The sequence below is a fragment of the Sorex araneus genome, chromosome X, assembly GCF_027595985.1.
Source record: "Sorex araneus isolate mSorAra2 chromosome X, mSorAra2.pri, whole genome shotgun sequence".
Lineage (NCBI taxonomy): Eukaryota > Metazoa > Chordata > Mammalia > Eulipotyphla > Soricidae > Sorex > Sorex araneus.
The window spans coordinates 86,409,580-86,430,903 of NC_073313.1; the positions used below are offsets into that span (position 1 = coordinate 86,409,580).

The 21,324-nt window shown below is 41.5% G+C and overlaps 1 protein-coding gene across 6 annotated transcripts in view; it reads right to left on the reverse strand.

The window, feature by feature from the left end:
* Positions 1-21,324, reverse strand: part of SLC25A14 (solute carrier family 25 member 14) — a 52,804-nt gene that overhangs the window by 16,046 nt on the left and 15,434 nt on the right. For all 6 annotated transcript variants that reach the window (XM_055123047.1, XM_055123043.1, XM_055123042.1 and 3 more), the window contains 4 exons: positions 12,887-12,981; positions 9,520-9,605; positions 4,543-4,638; positions 2,008-2,132 (listed from right to left, as the gene is read on the reverse strand). In XM_055123047.1, the coding sequence (XP_054979022.1) occupies positions 2,008-2,132; positions 4,543-4,638; positions 9,520-9,605; positions 12,887-12,981 (402 nt within the window). The remainder of the gene's footprint in view (positions 1-2,007; positions 2,133-4,542; positions 4,639-9,519; positions 9,606-12,886; positions 12,982-21,324) is intronic.

The window sequence follows — 21,324 nt, forward strand, 5'->3', positions numbered from 1 at the left end:
GGCTGGAGAGCTAGCACAGCGGATAAAGTGCTTGCCTTTCATCACCCAAACCAGGTTTGATCCCTGGCATCCCATATGGTCCCCCAAGTACTCACAGGAGTAATTCCTGAATGCAGAGCTAGGAGAAACCCCTAAGCATTGCCATATGTGGCCCAAAGAACAAAAGAAAGAGAGACAGTCAGAGCGAGACAGAGAGAGATACAGGGAGATCCTTTGGTGGGAGGATTAGTACTAAAATACTGTATGTTTAAAACCCAACTATGAAAAAATTTGTAAATCATGGTGGTTTAATAAAAATATTAAATAAAAAGAGATATCCTTCAGATGTTGTCCCTCACCTAGAGAAATATTAAAGGGCTTAAAAGGGGGTTAAGGTGCTTGCTTGCACGCAACCAACCCAGGTTTGATTTCTGGCTGTCCATGGTCCCCCAAGTACCACCCAGAGAAACCTCTGAGAATGGTGCCAGTAGTAAGCTCCAAGTAATACTGGTATGGCCTCAAATCCCCATCCCTCTAAAACACTCATCCATATAACTTTATAATCTGAAACTCAAATAGCGTTATTTTAAAAAGAAGAAGTCAGTTTATAAGTCTACTAAGATTCCTAAGTGGGAAGCAAAGATACACTAGGAAGACTGAAGTGCTTGCATTATATGCAAACGATCCCAATTTGATCCCTGACATTACAAATGGTCCCTGAAGCATTGCACGAAGTAACCTGGAGCAGAGACCCAGGAGTAGCCCCGGTGCACTGTAGCAAGTATGGTCCCAACGCCCTCCTCTGTAAGATTTTTAAGTCCCGAACTGGCAAGTATCATGCATCATCTATAATTTATGTAAAATTGTTAACCATGGCATATCACATGAACTTAAGTAGCAAAATAGCATAAATGTTACAAGAGAAAGAAAATATAGATAAGACCAGCAACAGTTATTAGTTCCAAACTGGTTTTGTTTCACAGGCCAGATAAAATGTCATCTTTTTTTAAAAAAAATTCATTCTTTTATTGAATCACCATGTGGAAAGTTACAAAGCTTTCAGGTTTAAGTCCCAGTTATACAATGCTTGAACATCCATCCCTTCACCAGTGCACATATTCCACCACCAAGAATCACAGTATACCTCCCCCCACCCCCCCACCTCCCCAGCCTCCCACCCCCCCTGTGTAACTGATAAATTTCACTTTACTTTGATTACATTCAATATCTCAACAAAAAAACCCTCACTATTATTATTTGGAGTTTCTCCCCCCTAAAGTTGGACGTGCTGAAAAGGAAGCATTTGATAATTTGTTTTGCATTGCTGAGAATGAAGAAATATGAGGTCAAAGCGGCCACACTAGCAGCCGCATAGTTTTGGATTTCTGCATGTTAGTATTTTAGTAACGAAGTCCAGAGAAATATCTGCCAGAAATTGCATCATTGCAAGCTTGTACCTCTCAGCTACTTTATATTCCACATATGAGTGTAACCTTTCTATGTCTGTCTCTTTCTTTCTGACTCATTTCACTCAACATGACACTCTCCATGTTGATCCACTTATATGCAAATTTCATTTTAATTCTCACTGAGAAAAGTTTGCTTTCTCATCTAAACCAAAGCAAATGAAAGGTAACTAGAGATTACATGTGAACAAACATAAAATGATAGATAGCTGGGAGACTGCTGTTACATACTGCCACCAAGTTCCAAAGTAGTTAAGATGTCTATATACATGTCAGAAAATCGGAAGTTCTGTTAAAGAGGTAAGGGGATTTAGGCCAGATGTATCTGTTATCGACTCTAATGAGAACTTAAGTGAAAGATGCTCCCTGTGTTTAAGATACGGCAGAGCGTGGCAAGCTACCCGTGGCATATTCGATATGCCAAAAACAGTAACAAGTCTCACAATGGAGACATTACTGGTGCCCACTCAAGCACATCAATGAACAACGGGACAACAGTACTACAGTGCTACAGTGTTCAAGATATTAAAAATGAAGAATGAGCATAACCTGCCATACTTACATAAAGTGAGTTAATATGGTGTCTCCCATCATTCCCGACATTATCAAATGCTTCTTGGTAATATCATAGACTGGTAGCTCTACTCCCACTACGATGGCAGCCCTTTGAGCAGTTGGCACAACACCCTGCAGGAGATAAGTGACAGAAGACACCAAGAAAATAAATAGGTAGTAATCTAAGTCTAAAAATGAACAAAATGGGAGTTGGAAAGAAATTTTAGGAGTATTGCAATTGCCTTGCATGCAGCCAACCCTGACTCCATCCCTTGTACTTCATATGGTCTCCTGAGCACTGCCAGGAGTAATTCCTCAGTAAAAAATCAGGACTAGCTCCTGGGTACTACGGGGAGTGTCCCAGTAGTCCCTCTATGTAAATAAATAAATATAAACAAAATGGGATGGAGAGCAGAGAAACAGTACTTAGATGTAGTTAACTTGTGTTTGATCCCTGGCACGCCATATGGCCTATGAGTACCACCTGGAGTGACTCTTGAGCACAGAGCCAGGACTAGTCCTGCACACTGCCAGGTGTGACACAAATTTTTTAAAAAGGGGCCAGAGGATAGAAGGAAACAAAAAATCCGGTATGGATTACAGAGGTAACTCTTGAAAATTGATGGCTGATATATAACACTAATAAATCTCCAATTCATTTGCTGTACATGAAATAAAATCACTGACACAAAATACAAGCAACAACGTAATAAACTGAACTTCTTAATAATTAAACATTTTTTGTTATTTAAAGAGTACCATCAAGAAAGTGAAAGACTGGGGCTGGAGGGATAGCGCAGCAGGTAGATGTTTGCCTTGCACGAGGCTGACCCGGGTTTGATTCCCAGCATCCTATATGGTCCCCTGAGCTCTGCCAGGAGTAATTCCTGAGTGCAGAGCCAGGAGTGACCCCGTGCATCGCTGGGCGTGACCCAAAAAGCCAAAAAAAAAAAGAAAGTGAAAGACATGTGAGAAAGCATACATATCACAGACTAGTATACAAAATTTATGAATAACGCTTAAAACACAATAAATAATCCAATTTTAAAAAGAGCAAAAGATCTAAACAGACATTTTCCAAAAAATATACACAAATATACAATAAGTACATAAAAAGATATTTAACATCATTAATTTTTAAGGAAAATCAATCAACACTACAATGATATACCACTACAAAACATTAGGATAGCTATAAGGGGGAAAAAGCAGACAAGTGTAGATGAGGATGTGGAGAAATTGGAAACTCTTACAAACTGCTGGCACAAACATAAATTGAAGAAATCAAATTATTTTTATTTTTTTTATTTTGCCTTTTTTTTGGGGGGGTCACACCCAGCGATGCACAGGGGTTACTCCTGGCTCTTCAATCAGGAATTATTCCCGGTGGTGCTCAGGGGACCATATGGGATGCTGGGAATCGAACCTGGGTTAGCCGTGTGCAAGGCAAATGCCCTGCCCGCTATGCTATCGCCCCAGCCCCTGGAATAATCACTTTAGTACCTCGTTGATAATTCTTCAAAAGGGTAAAACAGAAATAACAGGTGACTCAGTAATTTCCCACCGAAATACATACCGAAAAAAACTAAAAACATGTAATCAACCAAACTTTTATACACATAGAAATGTTCATATTATCAATATCCCCTAATAGCCAAGCAGTATAAACAACCAAAATGCCAAGTGAAACTATCAAGAGAATGTGATGTGTAAATATAACATTCTATCGTAAATTGGCTAATTAATAGAGAAGAGAGAGAAAGGACATTCAAGTTTGTCTAGGGTTAGGAGGCTTAGGGCACAGGAAAGTGATAATTAGATATGGGGGTTTCTTTTCATAATGACAAAAATGTTCTAAAAGTGCTAATTACACAAGTCTGGATGTAGTAAAAATTATATTGTATACTTTAAGATAAGGTATGCTATAATTTTAAAGCACATGCATTGCTTCAAATATACAGCCACCAAGCATTAAATAGAAATAAAAACCGTGGGGCTGGAGCAATAGCATAGCGGGTAGGGCATTTGCCTTGCACACGGCTAACCCAGGTTCAATTCCCAGCATCCCATATGGTCCCCTGAGCACCACCGGGAATAATTCCTGATTGAAGAGCCAGGAGTAACCCCTGTGCATCGCCAGGTGTGACTCAAAAAAGTAAAAAAAAACAAAAAGAAAAAGAAAAACTGTTAAATTTTTGTATTTTGCTCTTTTGTGTATGTTACCAAGTCACTTACAATATTATGACAATTCAGAATTTTATGGCTTTTTATAAAAAAATTTTTCTTTTGCTGTGGCCGGAGCGATAGTACTGCAAGTAGGGCGTTTGCCTTGCACACGACCAACCTGGGTTTGAACCTGGCATCTCATATGGTCCCCCAAGCACTGCCAGGAGTAATTCCTGAGTGCAGAGCCAGGAGCAATCCCAGAGCATTGCTGGGTGTGACCCCAAAAACAAAAAAAAATCAAACAAAAAATAACACTTTTCTCTTGCTAATTCTAGGTACTGATAATATAGAATAATTCTAGTAATAAACTACTTACTCTCCAGAGACCCTTGGTACCTTCTTGTTGGTATATATCAATGAAGCTTCCAATCATGCTGCCTTGGAACAAGCTTCCTTGAGCCTGCATTCGAATCTAAAACAAGAGGAAAAATTTTGTATCAACAGAGAGAATCCAAAGGAGATTCTCTACTCCTTTGAAAATAAGAAAAACCTAATATCTCATGACAGATAACCTTGCTATCTCTATGGTTTCATGATAGACCTGGTGACAAGGGGTTGGAAATAAGAGCACATGTAAGCCAAGAAATCCCGAGAAGATATCATGGTCCCAATCCAGCGTTTCTTTTTTTTTCTTTTTGGGTCACACCCGTCGATACACAGGGGTTACTCCTGGCTCTGCACTCAGGAATTACTCCTGGTGGTGCTCAGGGGACCATATGGGATGCTGGGAATCGAACCCAGGTCGGCCGGCCGCGTGCAAGGCCAAATGGGTAGGCCCTTGTCCTGCATATGGCCAACCTGGATTCTATCTTGGCACCCTATATGTTCCCCCAAGCCCACAAAAGAACCCTGAGCAGAGCCAGGAGTTAGTTCTGAGCACAGCCAGGTGTGGCCCAAAAACTGGGGGGAAAATCCATCCCACTAATCTCGGATTACAAACTAAATATTACATATGACAAGTTTATCTAACTCTTCCTCTGTTCTATCCTCAGCCCTTCTCGCTTCATCTCCTCTGTTCTAATTTGGCATGTGAAAAAAATCTTGCATGTGAGTCCTTTTTTATCTTCATTTCCCACGACTCAAAGAACAATGATTTTTTTTTTTACAAACACTCAAATCCTGGGGGCTGGAGCAATAGCACAGTGGGTAAGGCGTTTGCCTTGCAATTCCCAGCATCCCATATGGTCCCCTGAGCACCACCAGGAGTAATTCCTGAGTGCAGAGCCAGGAGTAACCCCTGTGAATTGCCGGGTGTGACCCAAAAGAAAAAAAAACACTCAAGTCCAGAAAATTGACTTTTATTTCATGCAACAGATTTACAAACATAGTAGGACATCAGCACTATCAGTGTCTAAAAATATTGATTTGGCTCAGAAAGTCCTTCTACCCGAGACATAGGATAGACGTTAGGGTACTTGCCTGACACACAGCCCCCCCCCCACGTTTTGAGCCCCAGAAGTGATCCCTGAGCTCAGAGCCAGGAGTAAGCCCTAAGCACTGCTGGGTGTGGTCCAAAAACAAAATCACACACACAAAAGAAATAGCTTTTCTGAGCACTAGCCTTGGCATTCAGAAAGGGCCTAATGAAACACTGGATTGGGGGCTGGAGCAATAGCACAGCAGGTAGGGCATTTGCCTTGCATACGGCTAACCCAAGTTCGATTCCCAGCATCCTATACAGGTCCCCTGAGCACTGCCAGAAGTAATTCCTGACTGAAGAGCCAGGAGTATCCCCTGTGTGTTGCCGGGTGAGACACAAAAAGAAAAAAAGGAAACGCTGGATTGGGACCATGATATCTTCTTGGGATTTCTTTGCTTCTATACATGACTGGGTACTTCAAGCCTGGCTTAACATGGTTTTCCTGGGGTTGGAGCGATAGCACAGCAGGTAGGGCGTCTGTCTTGCACACAGCCGACCCGGGATCGATTACCAGCACCCCATATGGTCCCCTGAGCACTGCCAAGAGTAATTTCTGAGTGCATGAGCCAGGAGTAACCCCTGTGTATTGCTGGGTGTGACTCGAAATGCAAAACAAAACAAAACAAACCACATGTTCTTCCTATTCACATTTACAAGAAGACTCTTGGCATTTCTAGGCAAACCTCATTTTATCTATTTTAAATGAAAGTATGGCTATTTAACACCTTTATAAAGATAATTTGGATTTACCACCCATGGTCTATGACCTTATGCTGATACCCCTCTAGTTCCTTGCTGATTCTAGTGTACTTGGTCCTTGGTTTTAATGCTGGTATCTCACTGGTCCTCTCCCTCTAAGTTCTAGTCAAACTCTTGACAGTGTAAATGAAAATCTCTGTCATGGCTTTGTTGCTCTGAGATGAGAAATCTCTCCATTCCTGTCCAAATAGCTATGAACAGAAAGAGCTAGAGGGGAGGGAAGTTCTCAAGAGGGGATATGTGAATAGAGAAACAGATTTCTCTACAATCTCCCACTCTATCCTGGTTTTTATGAATAATGAATATAATCTTTTTTGTTTGCGGCCACACATGGTGGCGCTTAGGGATCACTCCTAGCAGGACTCAAGGTGCCATATGGATTCTGGGGATGGAACGTGGGTCATCTCATGCAAAATCAGCACACTACTCACTGTATGACCTCTACAACCGCCACTCATTTCTTTTTACCTTAAATTTTTAACCATAACAATGCATGCAATTATCCACAAAAATTAGTTATCAAGCAGATTCTGTGGGAATTAATCTCATTTTTCTACGTCCTTCTGTAAAAAGATGAATTATGGGGGCTGGAATGATAATACGTTGGATAGCTTGCTTGCCTTGCATGTGGCTGACCCAGATTCTATCTTGACATCCCTTATGGTCCCCTGAGCACCAGCAGAAATAATTCCTGAGTGCAGAGCCAGTTATAATGCCTGAGCACTGCTAAGTGTGCCCTACCCACCTTCTGTAAAAAGAGATGAATTATGGGAATATCTTTAGGGTTAATTCCTTTTCTTTTTATTTGGGGCAGGTGGTGGGGAGGTGGTTTGAAGAGCTCAAGCCAACTGGTATCATGGGCTATTCCTGGCTCCATGTTCAGGGGTGACCCCTGGTGGTGCTCAAGGGACCATATTGCAATACCAAGTCCAGCCTGTGTAGGGCAATGGTTCAGCCTGTGTAACGCAAGTGCCTTAACTACTGTACTATTTCTTCCTGTCCTTGTGGTTAATTCTTTGTCAGTCTAACACAGGGATGCACATACAAAGACAGAACCAAATCGCATCTGTAGGGATTTTCTAAGTGTAATGTCTTAAGATTAGCCTGAGGAAAATACTGGAAATGATGAAGCATATGTGTCCTTTTGGGACATCTACTGCACCTCTAGCAAGTTATTATAATGACTAAAGAATCCAGAGTAACCCCGGTGTGGCCCCAAAACAAAACAAAAAAATCACATTCTCCCTATATTTTTTTTTGTTTTGGGGTCACACCCAGCAATGCTGTGGGATTGCATTTGTACTCAGGAAGTACTCCTGACAGTGCTCGGGGGACCACATGAGATTCTGGGAATTGAACCTGGGTCGGCCACGTGCAAGGCAAATTCCCTACCCGCTGTACTATCGCTCTAGCCCCCTCCCTAATTTCTTAGAACTTAGAATTCACATATTTAATCATATATTTATTGATACCTCCTAAGAAAAAGAAAGACATGGAGCCAGAGCAATAGGACAGTAGGTAGGATGTTTGCTTTGCACACAGCTGAGTCAGGTTCAACCCGTGGTACCCCATATACTCTCCTGAATTGTCCAGAAGTGATCCATGAGTGCAGAGCAAGGAATAATCCCTAACACCACCAGATGTGATTCAAAAGCAAATAAGGAAAGGAAAGACAGCACCATTTTAGACTTAAGGTACCTCAAAATGAAAACTTTCTTCTTTTTTTATTTTATTGAATCACCATGAGATATAGTTACAAGCCTTCACGGTTTAGTTACAATCACACAATGATCAAACACCCATCCTTCCACCAGTGTGCATTCCCTACCACCAATATTCCCAATATACCCCCCCTTTCCCACCCTCCCACTCCCTCCCTGGCAGACAATATTTCCCATCTCTCTCTCTCTACTTTGGGGCATTATGATTTGTAATACAGATAATGAGAGGTTATCATGTTTGGTCCTTTATGTACTTTCAGCACACCTCTCCCATCTTGACCGATTCCTCCAACCATCATTTTCTTAGTGACTCCTAAAAGGAGAATTTTCTTTTATTTATTTACTGTCTTTTTGCTCTTTGAATCATACCCGGAGATGCACAGGAGTTTCTGCACTCAGGAATTACCACTGGAGGTGTTCAGGGGACCATATGGGATGCTGGGAATCGAATCCGGGTCAGCCGCATGCAAGGCAAATGCCCTACCTGCTGTGCTATCATTCCAGCCCCAAATGAGAATTTTCTTAAGATCTTTTTTCTTTCTTGTTGTGTAGGTGGGACACACCTGACAGTGCTCAGGGCTTATTCATGGCTCTGCACTCAGGAATCACTTCTGGCAAGGCTTGGGGGCCATATGTGTTGCCAAGGATCAAACCCAGGTCAGCGCGTGGCATGCAAGGAAAATGCCCCAACCACTATCTCTCTGGCCCTACTAAATGCCATTTTAATCATCTTTATTTCCTCAAATTATGACACAGGTCAATCGATCATACCATAATAAGTGAAGATTACAGAATCTATCTTGTTTTGTTTTGTTTTGGGACCACACCCAGCAGTGCTCAGGGATAAGTTAGTCTTGGCTCTGTGCTCATGGATCATTCCTGGTGGGGTTCAGAAGATCATATGGGGTGGAAGGAATTAAACACGGGTTGGCAAGGCAAGTGCCCTACCCACTGTACTATCACTTCAGACCCCCAGAATATATCTTTCTTTTGTAAAGTGGGGAAAGGATCATTAACAAACACAAGTTTCATCTCTGATAGATTTCAGAAAAGAGTACAAATAGAATCCAGAACTGATTCCCTTATAAATGCACAGCCTTAGTTAGCAACAAATTAATGCATATCATATATACTACTATTTAATGAGCATCTATCACCTACCAGGCAGAATGATAAGCAGTTTACATTAACCATTTCTAATCCTTAGCAACCTCTCCAATAAGCATAGTATTATCCTCATTTTAGAGGTAAGAAAATATAGACATAAATGATTCTGTGATTTGACATAAGTTTTATTGCTAGCAACTGACAGATTAGGAATTGAGTTTGAATCTTCACATTTGTGCTCTTTCCACATCACATTGCAAACATCCAATACCACGAGCTCTCTTACCTTTAATACATCAGTGGGATTGGCTATAGCGGAAGATATCACTCCCGACACTACCCCACAGATCATATTAATCAGGAGAGTTTCATCTGTATAAAGGGAAAAAAGAAACATTTGCTTATGTTATATAACAGTTTCTGAGTTATCAGAGAAAGGGAGCCCCAATCAGAGAATGAACTACAGAAATGAAGTGCAAAGAGAAGCAGGTATCTCTAGATTCCAAATTACTGCTGAGACATATAAAAATTGGGAAATATTAAAAAATAGGGCTGGCGAGATAGTACAGGAGGTAAGGCTCTTGCTTTGCATGCAGCCTACCCTACTTCAAATCCCTGGCATCATATATGGTCTCCCGAGCACCGCCAGGGGTCATTTCTGAATAAGGAGCCAGGAATTACCCCTGAGCACTGTGCAGTATGGTCCCAATTTCCAAGTTATCGGGGGCGTGGGGGGGGGAAGAGTTCCCAAGTGATATTCAGGAGGTTCTGGAAAATCCCTAGTATTAGTCAGCGAAACAGCTACTCAGTACTTGAGGAATCAGTGCTACCTGGGCCCTGCAGGGCCAAGGATTATGCAGGTCACTCAGCATCCAAGCTGTGCTCAGGGGCCTACAGAGTCATACCCAGTGATGCTCCAGGGACCATGGAGCATTGGAACTCCAAACCAGCTTGGACCCATGCAGTGTGCCCTAACCAATGGATAACCTTTTTGGTTTTGGTTGATTTGGGGACCACATCTGGCAGTGCCCAGAGAATGGGGGTCCTGGTGGCCAATCCCAAATGGATGCCTGGCAAGGGAAGGGCCTTACCTGCTTTACTATCTCTCCAGTCCTACCCCATAAATCATTTTTTTAAAAAAATAAGGTATATCTAAAGGATATCAGGAAATACCCTCTACAAACTCGGATAACCACATCAATTTAGCATTGAATCCTTTTCTGGATAATTGATTTTAGGGACTGACGAGAAAACGGTGGGTAAGGTACTTATTTTGCACACGGCTAACACAGGTACAATTCCTGGCACATGGTCCCCCAATTACTGCCAGAATGATCCCTGAGCACAGAGCCAGGAGTAAGCCCTGAGCACAATCAGGTGTAGTCCAAGCCCCCACCCACAAAGAATCTAAATATGTAAGAGCCAATACTAAAAGATAAAAATCCTTTGTTGAATAAGAAAACTTTATTTAATTATTAAATTTGAGTGGCCTTGGTATCCATAAAATCAAATACTAGTTTGAAATTAGACATTCCAGTCATGGGTTGGAGCAATAGCACAGCGGGTAGGGCATTTGCCTTTCATGCGGCTGACCTGGGTTCCATTCCCAGCATCCCAGATGGTTCCCCGAGCATTGCCAGGAATAATTCCTGAGTGTATGAGCCAGGAGTAACCCCTGTGCAATGCCGGGTGTGACCCAAAAAGAAAAAAAAGACGTTCTAGTCATTAAGAACTTATTTTCTTGGCTAGAAAAAGAGAGACTATAGAACCTATTGTTGTTAAATGAAATTCAATCTTCACCACACTTAACCAAGAAAGTGAAACAAGGTAAATGCAAGTGAAGATTCTAAGAAAGGAAAACTATTTTAGGAAGAGTTACAAGAGAACCCTTCAAAATTCTCAAAGAAGACATTCCAAAAATTCTGAATTATGAAAATAAGGTTATACAAAGGACATTACTAACCTCAAGGTTCTCCAGCTACCCCAATCTCTAGTTAAATACCCTTCTAATATAGAATTAAGGCACAAAGCAGTAGCAGATAAATGATAATGCTAAATGTGGAAAAGGTGGCATTAAAAATAAGAATAACATAATATTAAATAACCTAAAAGAGGGCCAGAGTGATAGCACAGTGGGTAGGGCGTTTGCCTTGCACACATCCAACCTGGGTTCAATCCCTGGCACCCCATATGGTCCCCTAAGCACCACCAGGAGTAATTCCTGAGTGCAGAGCCAGGAGTAACCCCTGAGCATCGCTGAGTGTGACCCAAAAAGCAAAAATAAATAAATAAATAAGCTAAAAGAAGTTTAACAAAATTTACAGCTAGCTGTGGGGAGGCGAAGAAACAGTACAAGAGTTAAGGCACTTGCACTGCATCCTTCTGACCCGGGTTCGAGTCCCCAGTACCACATGTTTCCCCTAATCACCACCAGGGATCCCGTCTGAACACCAGTGGATGTGGACCAAACCCCACCCTTCCCCAAACTGATAGCTAGAGAATATATTTGGTTTGAAGTTTTCCTGATGAAGAGACTATTAACTACTAACAAATTAATTAGAATAACAATAAAATTAATGTTTGAGACAAAACTAAACTGTTTCATGTTCCCTCTCTAATGACCAGCCAGTATTGTCTTTTTTCTGATCTTTAATTGGTTTTCTTTTCTGGAGGGAGCCACACCCAGCTGTGTTCAAGGTTTCCTCCTAGCTCTATGTTCAGGAAACACTACTGGTGAAGCCAACAGGACCATAAGGGGTAACAGGGATTGAACTTGAGTCAGCCATGTACTATCCACTGTACTATCTTTTCCAGCTCCCTATGACAGAAAAAAAGAACAGTAGAAGAGTAGATCTCTCTAATCTAGCATTCATCAACTTTTTTTCATTGGATCATGAAATAGACCATTACAAAGCTGGTCACGATTGGGTTTTAGTCATACAGTGTTCCAACACCCATCCCTCTACCAATGTACATTTCCCAGAACCAATGTCCCAGTTTCCCTCCCACCACCCCTAACTTCTCACTCCCCAACCTGCCTCTATAACAGGCTCTCTCTCTCTCACCACCCACCATTTGCAAAATAGATACTGAAAGGTATCATGTATATCCCTTTACCACCAGTAACCAGTCCTCCTGGCCCCTGTTTTCCTTGTCCTTTGCTCTTAGTCTCATATTAATTTTTATATACTACAAGTGAATGCAGTCGTATATCTGTTCCTCTCCTTCTTACTAAGCTCACTCAGCATACTCTCAATGTCCATCCATTTATAGGCAAATACCATGACTTTATTTTTCCTAACATCTGCGTAGCATTCCACTATATAGCTATACCATAGTTTCTTTATCCAGTTGTCTGTTCTCAGACTCTTCTACTTTTTTAATACCTGTGGACCAGCCCCAATCCTGCATACCAGTCCATGGACCACAGTTAGAACCAAAACAGTTGACCAGTGATTGAAGATCAACCCTGTAACCCACGCTCACCTATTTCTGCAAGGATTTATCCCATCAGTATAAGCTAGCTTTGTCCTTGCAGTGACTGTCAATCATTTTCAGGCATCCCATGACAAACACGTCTTTAATCAATCAAGCATAATTTCAATAATTCCATCAAGTACTACCACAAAAGAGAGTAAGATATCTATACTGACCTTCCAAACGCTCTACAAATAATCGCTTCAAGCTCTGGTAAATGCCAATTTTAATGGTGCCATATGATGCCTGTCTTAGTAAAGCAGGAGCAATTCTACCAAAAAAGAAAGAAAACATGGACTTGCAAATTTGCACTACCTCCCTCCCTCCTTTTAACCACAGAGACTTCTCCCCAACCCCCTCCAAGGACTCATGAAACTTTCACCAAGAGAAACACATCTTAGGTCATAAAACAAATCAACAAACTTAAGTGAAGTCATATAGAATATTTTCTCTAATCATAATAGAATTAAACTGAAAATCAATAAAGAACTACTAAAAACATGGGAATTAAATATTATATTCCTGAACAATCCATGGTTCACAGGATCTCAATGATTTTTTTAAAAAAACAAACTGAATGAAAATTAAAATTCAACATATGAAAATATGCAGGAAAAGAGCCAGAAGACAGTACATTAGGGAGGGAACAGCCTAACATGCATCTGAATTGGGTTCAATCCCTGGCATCACTTGATCTCCCCCAAACAATTCTGATGGCCCCCATACACGGCTGGGGTGGCCCAGGTAATCCCTGGCATCGGGGGACCTGAGCAGTGTGTCATCCTTGGGCTTTTGCATTGAATCCCTAGCCCAGCTGGCAGAGAACTGCATGTGGGGCCCCCAGACCTCCTGATCACCACCTGGTAGGTCCCCCCCAAATATGCAGGATACAGCTGAAGCAGTGCTGAAAGAAAATTTATTATACAAAATACTAGGAAAGAGGCAACATCTCAAATGAATAATCTAAATTCCTACCTCAAGAAACTAGAAAAAGACACTGCTGCTGAGATGTGACCCGGGGGGCCGCATGCGCGTGCGGCTCCTCCGCAGCTGCACAAGCATGAATCCAGACCCAGCTGAACCAACTTCAACATGGGCAGCTCCTTGCAGATTGTCTCCAGCCAGAGAACTAAGCCGCAACCCCATGCCCGCCCAGGTGGGGAAAGGTATTTCTCTCTCTCGCCTGTCCCTTCCCGGGGATGAAGGGTGTGGGGACCGCCATATTATGATGACCACAGATGGGGTTTACAAGCTTGCAATGATTGAATATCTGGAAGAAATCTCCCTGGACTTAGTTGTAAAAGTAAGCGGCCGCGCGACCTCATTTCTCTTTACAACAGGTCTGACTCTAGTGGGGTGCTCCTAATAATAATGGTGAGGTTTGTGTTGAAATATTGAATGTAACCAAAGTAAATAGAAAGTAAAGTGAAATTTATCAGTTACAAGGCGGGGGGGGTGCGGGGGTGGGCGGAATGGGAGGTGTACTGTGTTTTTTTTTTTTTTGTCTTCGGTGGTGGGATATGGGCACTGGTGAAGGGATGGTTGTTTCAGCATTGTATGACTAAGACTTAAGCCTGAAAGCATTGTAATTTTCCATATGGTGATTCAATAAAATACAATTAAAAAAAAGAAACTAGAAAAAGAGTAAAATAAACCCAGATCAAGCAAAAGGAGGCTAAGAAGACAGCTAGCTCAATCAGCTGGCACTCCTGCCCAGGTCTGGCCCCCAGCAAGATATGGTTTTCTGAGCAATGCTGAGATCAACCCCTAAGCACCACCAGGTATGACCCCCCCAAACCAAACCAAAGGAAAACCAAAAGAAAGAAAATAGAGCATCAATCAAAGATCCTGAAAACAGGAAAATGGAGAAAAATTAAAGAAACAAAAAGTTCTTCAGGAAAAATAACAGTAAAGTTTATAAATTCTAACATGGCTAACAAAAAACCTAGAGCACTGATACCAGAAATGAAACAGAGAAAAACATCACAAATTTTGTAGCATTACACATATTAACAGGGGGCCGGAGCAGCAGTACAGCAGGTAGGGCGTTTGCCTTCCATGCAGCTGACCCAGGTTCAATCCCCGGCATCTCATATGGTCCCCCAAGCACTGCCAGGAGTAGTGCAGAGTCAGGAGTAACCTCTGAGCATTGCGCAGTTATAAATAAGCAATAAATAAATAAACATATTAACAAAAAATGAAGAGGGGCTGGAGAGATAGTAGGATACACAGCTAAGCTGAGTTTGATCCGGTGCACCATATGGTACCCCAGGCACTGCAGAGAATAATTCCTGAGCACCATGGGGTGTGTCCCCAAAACCAAAAATAAAAGAATACAGGCTGGAAAAACATACAGAGGTTAAGGCACTTGCCTTGCATGTGGCTAACTGTGTTCATTTTCTGGTTACTGCCAGGAATAACCCCTGAGCACCACTGAGTGTGGCCCCCAAATCCAAATTAATGATTTCTTCAATACCACAACTATCACGTTCCCATTTATATAATGTTTTTTAAAATTTCTTCAGGGGGGCCTGGAGTGATAGCACAGCAGGTAGGGCATTTACCTTGCACGCGGCTGACTGGGGTTCGATTCCCAACATCCCATATGGTCCCCCAAGAATCACCAGGAGTAATTCCTAAGTGCATGAGCCAAAAGTAACCCCTGTGCATCACCGGGTGTGACCCAAAAAGCAAAATAACAAAAAGCAAAAAATAAATTAAAAAAATTAAAAAATGGGGCTGGAGTGATAGCACAGCGGGTAGGGCGTTTGCCTTGCACGCGGCCTACCCGGGTTCTATTCCCAGCTTTCCATATGGTCCCCTGAGCACCGCCAGGAGTAATTCCTGAGTGCAGAGCCAGGAGTAACCCCTGAGCATCGCTGGGTGTGACCCAAAAAGCAAAAAAATAAATAAATAAAAATAAATAAAATTTAAAAAAACAAAAAGCAAAATAAATAAATAAAAATAAAATAATGGGTTCTGTCTAGATCTGTAAACTGGTTTAGGTTTGTTAACTGTTGATATAGTCCATGACTCTGCTTTGCGGTAAAATTTAAAAAATAAATAAATAAAATTTCTTCAGGGGCCAGAGCGATAGTATAGCAGGTAGGGTGTTTGCCTTGCCCACGCCTGATCTGAATTCAATCCCCAACATTCCATATGGTCCCCAAGAACCGCCAGGAGTAATTCCTGAGTGAAGGGCATCGCTGGGTATGACCCAAAAAGCAATAAAATAAAATAAAATAAAATTTCTTCATAGTTGTATTGTTTTTGAGAGATCACAGTGCTTCAAAACATAAAACATAAATTAATCATAAATCTATAATTTAAATGAACAATGTTTTAAGAGAAGGAATGATTCTTCATCAAGGGACAGGGTGGAAATTTTTTTTCATTTTTTCATTTTGGGAAGCCACACCCAGCAGTGCTCAGGGTTTATTTCTGGCACCATGCTTAGGGATAACTCCTGGTGGGCTCAGGGACCATATGAGGTACTGGAAACTGAACCACATTACCCACGTGTAAAGCAAACCCTCTACCCACTGTCCTATCCCTCGAGTCCCTGGAAGTTTCTTCTGCCAAAATCTGGGATCCACACTTCTGTTTCGTAAGAGGATAGCCAGCCTTCATCTACACCACTGAACGGAAACATTCCGTCAATATTCTGATAAGTGTATTCTGTGTGGATAAAGTCTGGACAATCTGAGCTGTATGTTGGAAAACGTTTCTCTTCTCGTGAATCAACATGTTCCTGCTATCAATACTGGTATGTCACACATTTATTTACTTATCTCTAGGGGGCAGAGATGTAACTCAGTGGTGATACATTGGCCTTGCATGTTCTGTGAGGTCCTGATTATGATCCCTAAAACAAAAAATGTGGGCTTTCATCTCCCTTATTCTGCACTGAACATTTATCATTCCAATTTTAGTATATGTGCTGCAGAAGCGAGCACTACATTAAACTACCAGGATAGTACTTTTTTAAGGAGGAAAATTTTCAAAGATGTCAGTATCTAGAAACTCGGGAAGAATAGAAACATATAGTTAATGGGGCTATTACTCAGAGTGGCATCAAAGACTCTGGAAATGGCATGTTAAATGGCAATGTAAAACTAACAAAAGGGCTGAGTGAAAGACCCATGAATAACCAAAACTCCATCAAGATGAAACAGATCATGTGAAGCGTCTCATAATCATTGAAGAATTTTAATTCATGATTTAAAACTCCCCCCGAAGACTGTCTCCAAGTCCAGATAATTTCACCAAAGAATTCTACCAAACATTTAAAAATTCACATCAAGGAGTCAGAGATCTAGTTCACAGAAAGAGCACTTGCCTTGCATGTATGAAGCCCTAGGTTCTGTCTCCAGCACCACGAACATACAATCATGCATGTGCTGTCACACACACAAACACAACTTCCACATATAAATTAACAAAAATAAATCACAAAATTTCTTCCAGAAAAAAAAGAGGAAACGGTCCCTAAGCTACTTCATGAAAACTATCATGATTATTAAAATCATGATATTAAAATCAGACAGATATTAAAATCAGACAACATCCCAAAAACAAAAGCCCAGACCGAGAAGGATTCACTAGTGAATTTTTCCAAACTTTAATGAGGACTTCTGCCAATCCTTTTCAAGATTTTCCAGAAGAGTAAAGAAACAGAAACACTCCCAAACAGTTTCTGTAAGACAAATATCACCCTGATACCAAAACACCACAAAAGAGAATTACAGGCCGATATCTCTAATAAACACAGATGAAAAGATCCTCAACAAAATTCTGCAAATAGAATGCAACAATTCATAAAAAAGACCATACACCATAACCAAGTACGATTCATCTCAGGGACGCAAGGAAGATTTATCATTCGCAAGTCAACCAACATAATATACCATATCAATTAAAAAAACCATATGATCATATCAATAGATGCAGAGAAAGCACTTTACAGGCTCCATTCATGGTAAGAAAAACTCTCATCAAAATGGGAGTTGAGGGGCTGGAGCAATAGAACAGCAGGTAGAGCATTTGCCTTGCACACGGCTGACCCGGGTTTTATTCCCAGCATCCTATATGGTCCCCTGCGCATTGCCAGGAGTAATTCCTGAGTGCAGAGCCAGAAATAACCCCTGTGCATCACCAAAAAGCAAAAAAAAAGTGGTAGTTAGGAGGTTGACTCCATGGCTTCGAGGCTGGCCTCACGTTCCGGGGAAAGGTCAACTCAGAGAAGCGATCACCAACTACATTGCAGTCGAAGGCCATGTGGGGGAAGGGAGTTGCGGGCTGAATGAGGGCTAGAGACTGAGCACAGCGGCCACTCAACACCTTTGTTGCAAACCACAACAGCTAATTAGAGAGAGAAAGCAGAAGGGAATGCCTTGCCACAGTGGCAGGGTGGGGAGGGGGGGAGATGGGATTGGGGAGGGTGGGAGGGACACTGGGTTTACGGGTGGTGGAGAATGGGCACTGGTGAAGGGATGGGTTCCCAAACTCTGTATGAGGGAAGTGTGAGCACAGAAGTGTATAAATCTGTAACTGTACCCTCACGGTGATTCTCTAATTAAAAATAAATAAATTAAAAAAAAAATTGTACAATAAAAAAAAAAAAAAAAGTGGTAGTTGAAGAACTTTCCTCAGTATAGTCAAAGCCATCTACCACAAGCCCATAGCAAGCATTATTCTCAACGAGGGAAAACTAAAAGCACAAGATAAGGTTGCCCACTCTCACCACTTCTATTCAATATAGTACTGGAAGTACTTCCCTGGCAGTTAGGAAAGAAAAGGATATCAAGGGCATCCAGATAGGAAAGGAAGAAGTAAGCTTCAACTATTTACAGATATGATACTATACTTAGAAAATCCTAAAAACTCTATTAAAAAAAGCTCCTAGAGGGGCTGGAGAGATAGCACAGCGGGTAGGGCATTTGCCTTGCACACGACCGAAATCGGTTCGAGTCTCAGCATCCCATATGGTACCCCGAGCACCACCAGGAGTAATTCCTGAGTGAAGAGCCAGGAGTAACCCCTGTGCATCGCCAGATGTGACCCAAATAGAAAAAAAAGCTCCTAGAGGGGCTGGAGAGATAGCACAGTGGGTAGGGCGTTTGCCTTGCATGTGGGCAACCCAGGTTCGATTTCCAGCATCGCATATGGTCCCCTGAGCAACACCAGGAGTATTTCCTAAGTGCTGAGCCAGGAGTAACTCATATGCATCGCCAGATATGACCCAAATAGAAAAAAAAGATTATAGAAACAGTATATTTATATACTAAGAGTGGCAGGTTACAAAATCGTTACCACAAAGTCTATGGCTTTCCTATACACAAGTAATGAAAGAGAAGACAGAGATATTAAAAACCAACTCTGTTCACAATTGTGCCTCAGAAAATCAAGTACATTGGGATCAATTTAACTAAAGAGGTGAAGGACCTATCTAAAAATAAAACCACAGAACACTACTTCAATGAAATAAAAGAGGATACAAGGAAATGGAGACACATCCCATGCGCATGGATTGGGAGGATTACCATCACAAAAATGTCAATACTCCCTAAAACATAACACAGATTGAAGCTGTCCCTATAAGGATACCCATTACATTTTTCAAAGAAGCAGATCAAACACTCCTGAAATTCATATGGAACACTAAACCCCCACAAAAAGCTAAAGGAATCCCTGGGAAAAAGAAGATGGGACGCATCACCTTCCCCAACTTCAAACTGTATTACAAAGAGGTAGTAATTAAAACTGCATTGTCTTGGAATAAAGACAGACCTGTAGATCAATGGAATAGAGTTGAAAATCCTGATAGAGACCCTCAAATATATAATTATCTAATCTTCGATAAAGTAGCGAGAAATATGGAGGAAGGAAAGCCTTTTCAACGAGTGGTACTTGGAAAACTGTAGCTACATGCAAAAAACGAGCTCAGACCTCTTTCTAATGTCATGCACAAAAGTCAGATCAAAATGGATTAAAGACCTCAATATTAGACGTGAATCCATAAAGTACATGGAAAAAACATATGCAGAACCCTCCATGACGTTGAAACTAAACACATTTTGAAAGATAAAACACATAACGAAGCAAGTGGAAGCAAAGATAAACAAATGTGACTACATTAAACTAAGGAGCTTCTGCACCTCAAAGCAAACAGCAAACGGGGCCAGAGCGATAGTACAGCGGGTCGGGCATTTGCCTTGCATCCAGCTGACCTGGGTTCGATCCACGGCATTCCATGTGGTCTCCCAGCACTGCCAGGAGTGATTCCTGCCAGAAGTAATTCCTGATTACAGAGCCAGGAGAAACCCCTGAGCATCGCTTGGTGTGACTCCACCCCCCCAAAAAAAAGCAAAGAGCAAACAAGATATAAAAACAGCCCATGAAATGGGAAAAATATTTACCCAATATTTTACTCATCTAATATTTAGCCAATATTTACTCATCTAATAAGGGCTTAATATCAAAAAAATATATATGGCACGGGTAAAACTTTACAAGAAAAAATCTAATCCCATCAAAAGATGGGGAGAAGATATGAACAGAAACTTCCTCAAAGAAGAAATACAAATGCCCAAAGACACATGAAAAAATGCTCTACATCACTAATTATCAGGGAGATACAAATCAGAACAATGAGATATCATCTCACACTACAGAGACTGGCACACATCAAAAAGAATAATAAATCAGTGCTGGCTCAAATGCCGGGAAAAAGGCACTCTCATTCACTTTCGGTGGGAATGCCGACTGGTCCAGCTGTTTTGGAAAACAATATGGGCATTCCTCAAAAAACAAGAAATTGAGCTTCCATACAAACCAGTAATATCACTTCAGGGAATATATCATAGGGGCCTAAAAACATACAGCAGAAACACCATCTGTACTTCTGTGTTCATTGAGGAACGATTCACAATTTACAGCACTATTCACAATAGCCAGAATCTGAAAACTACCTGAGTACCTGAGAACAGAACAGACAACTGGATAAAGGAACTATAGTATATCTATACAATGGAATACTACACAGCCACCAGGGAAAACGAAGTCATGAAATTTGCTTATAAATGGATGGACATGAAAAGTATCACGCTGAGAAAAATAAGTCAGAAGGAGAGGGACAGACATAGAATAACTGCACTCATTTGAAAAACATATTATGTGACTAGTACTGGGGAGGACTGGTCCACAGTTGGAAACTTGCCACAAGTTTGACAGGAGGGCAATTAAGATAGAGAAAGGACCACTATGACAATGATAGTAGGAATTGGTCACCCTGAACAAGAACTGAATGTTGAAAGGAGGTAAAATAATATATATAACCTGTATTGCAAACCATAATGCCTAGAAGGAAAGGAAGAGAAAAGCAGAGAGGGAGAAGTGTCTGCTCATGGGGGCTGGAGTCCTAGTACAGCGGGTTGGGCATTCACCTTGCACGTGGTCCATTTGGGTTCAATCCCCAGCATCCCATGTGGGACCCCTGCAAGGAGTACTTCCTGAGTGCAGAGCCAGGAGAAAGCCCTGAGCAATTCAGGGTGTAAGCAAAAAGCCAAAAAATAGTGCCTGCTATAGGGGCAAGCTAGGGGGGTGGTTGGCGGGA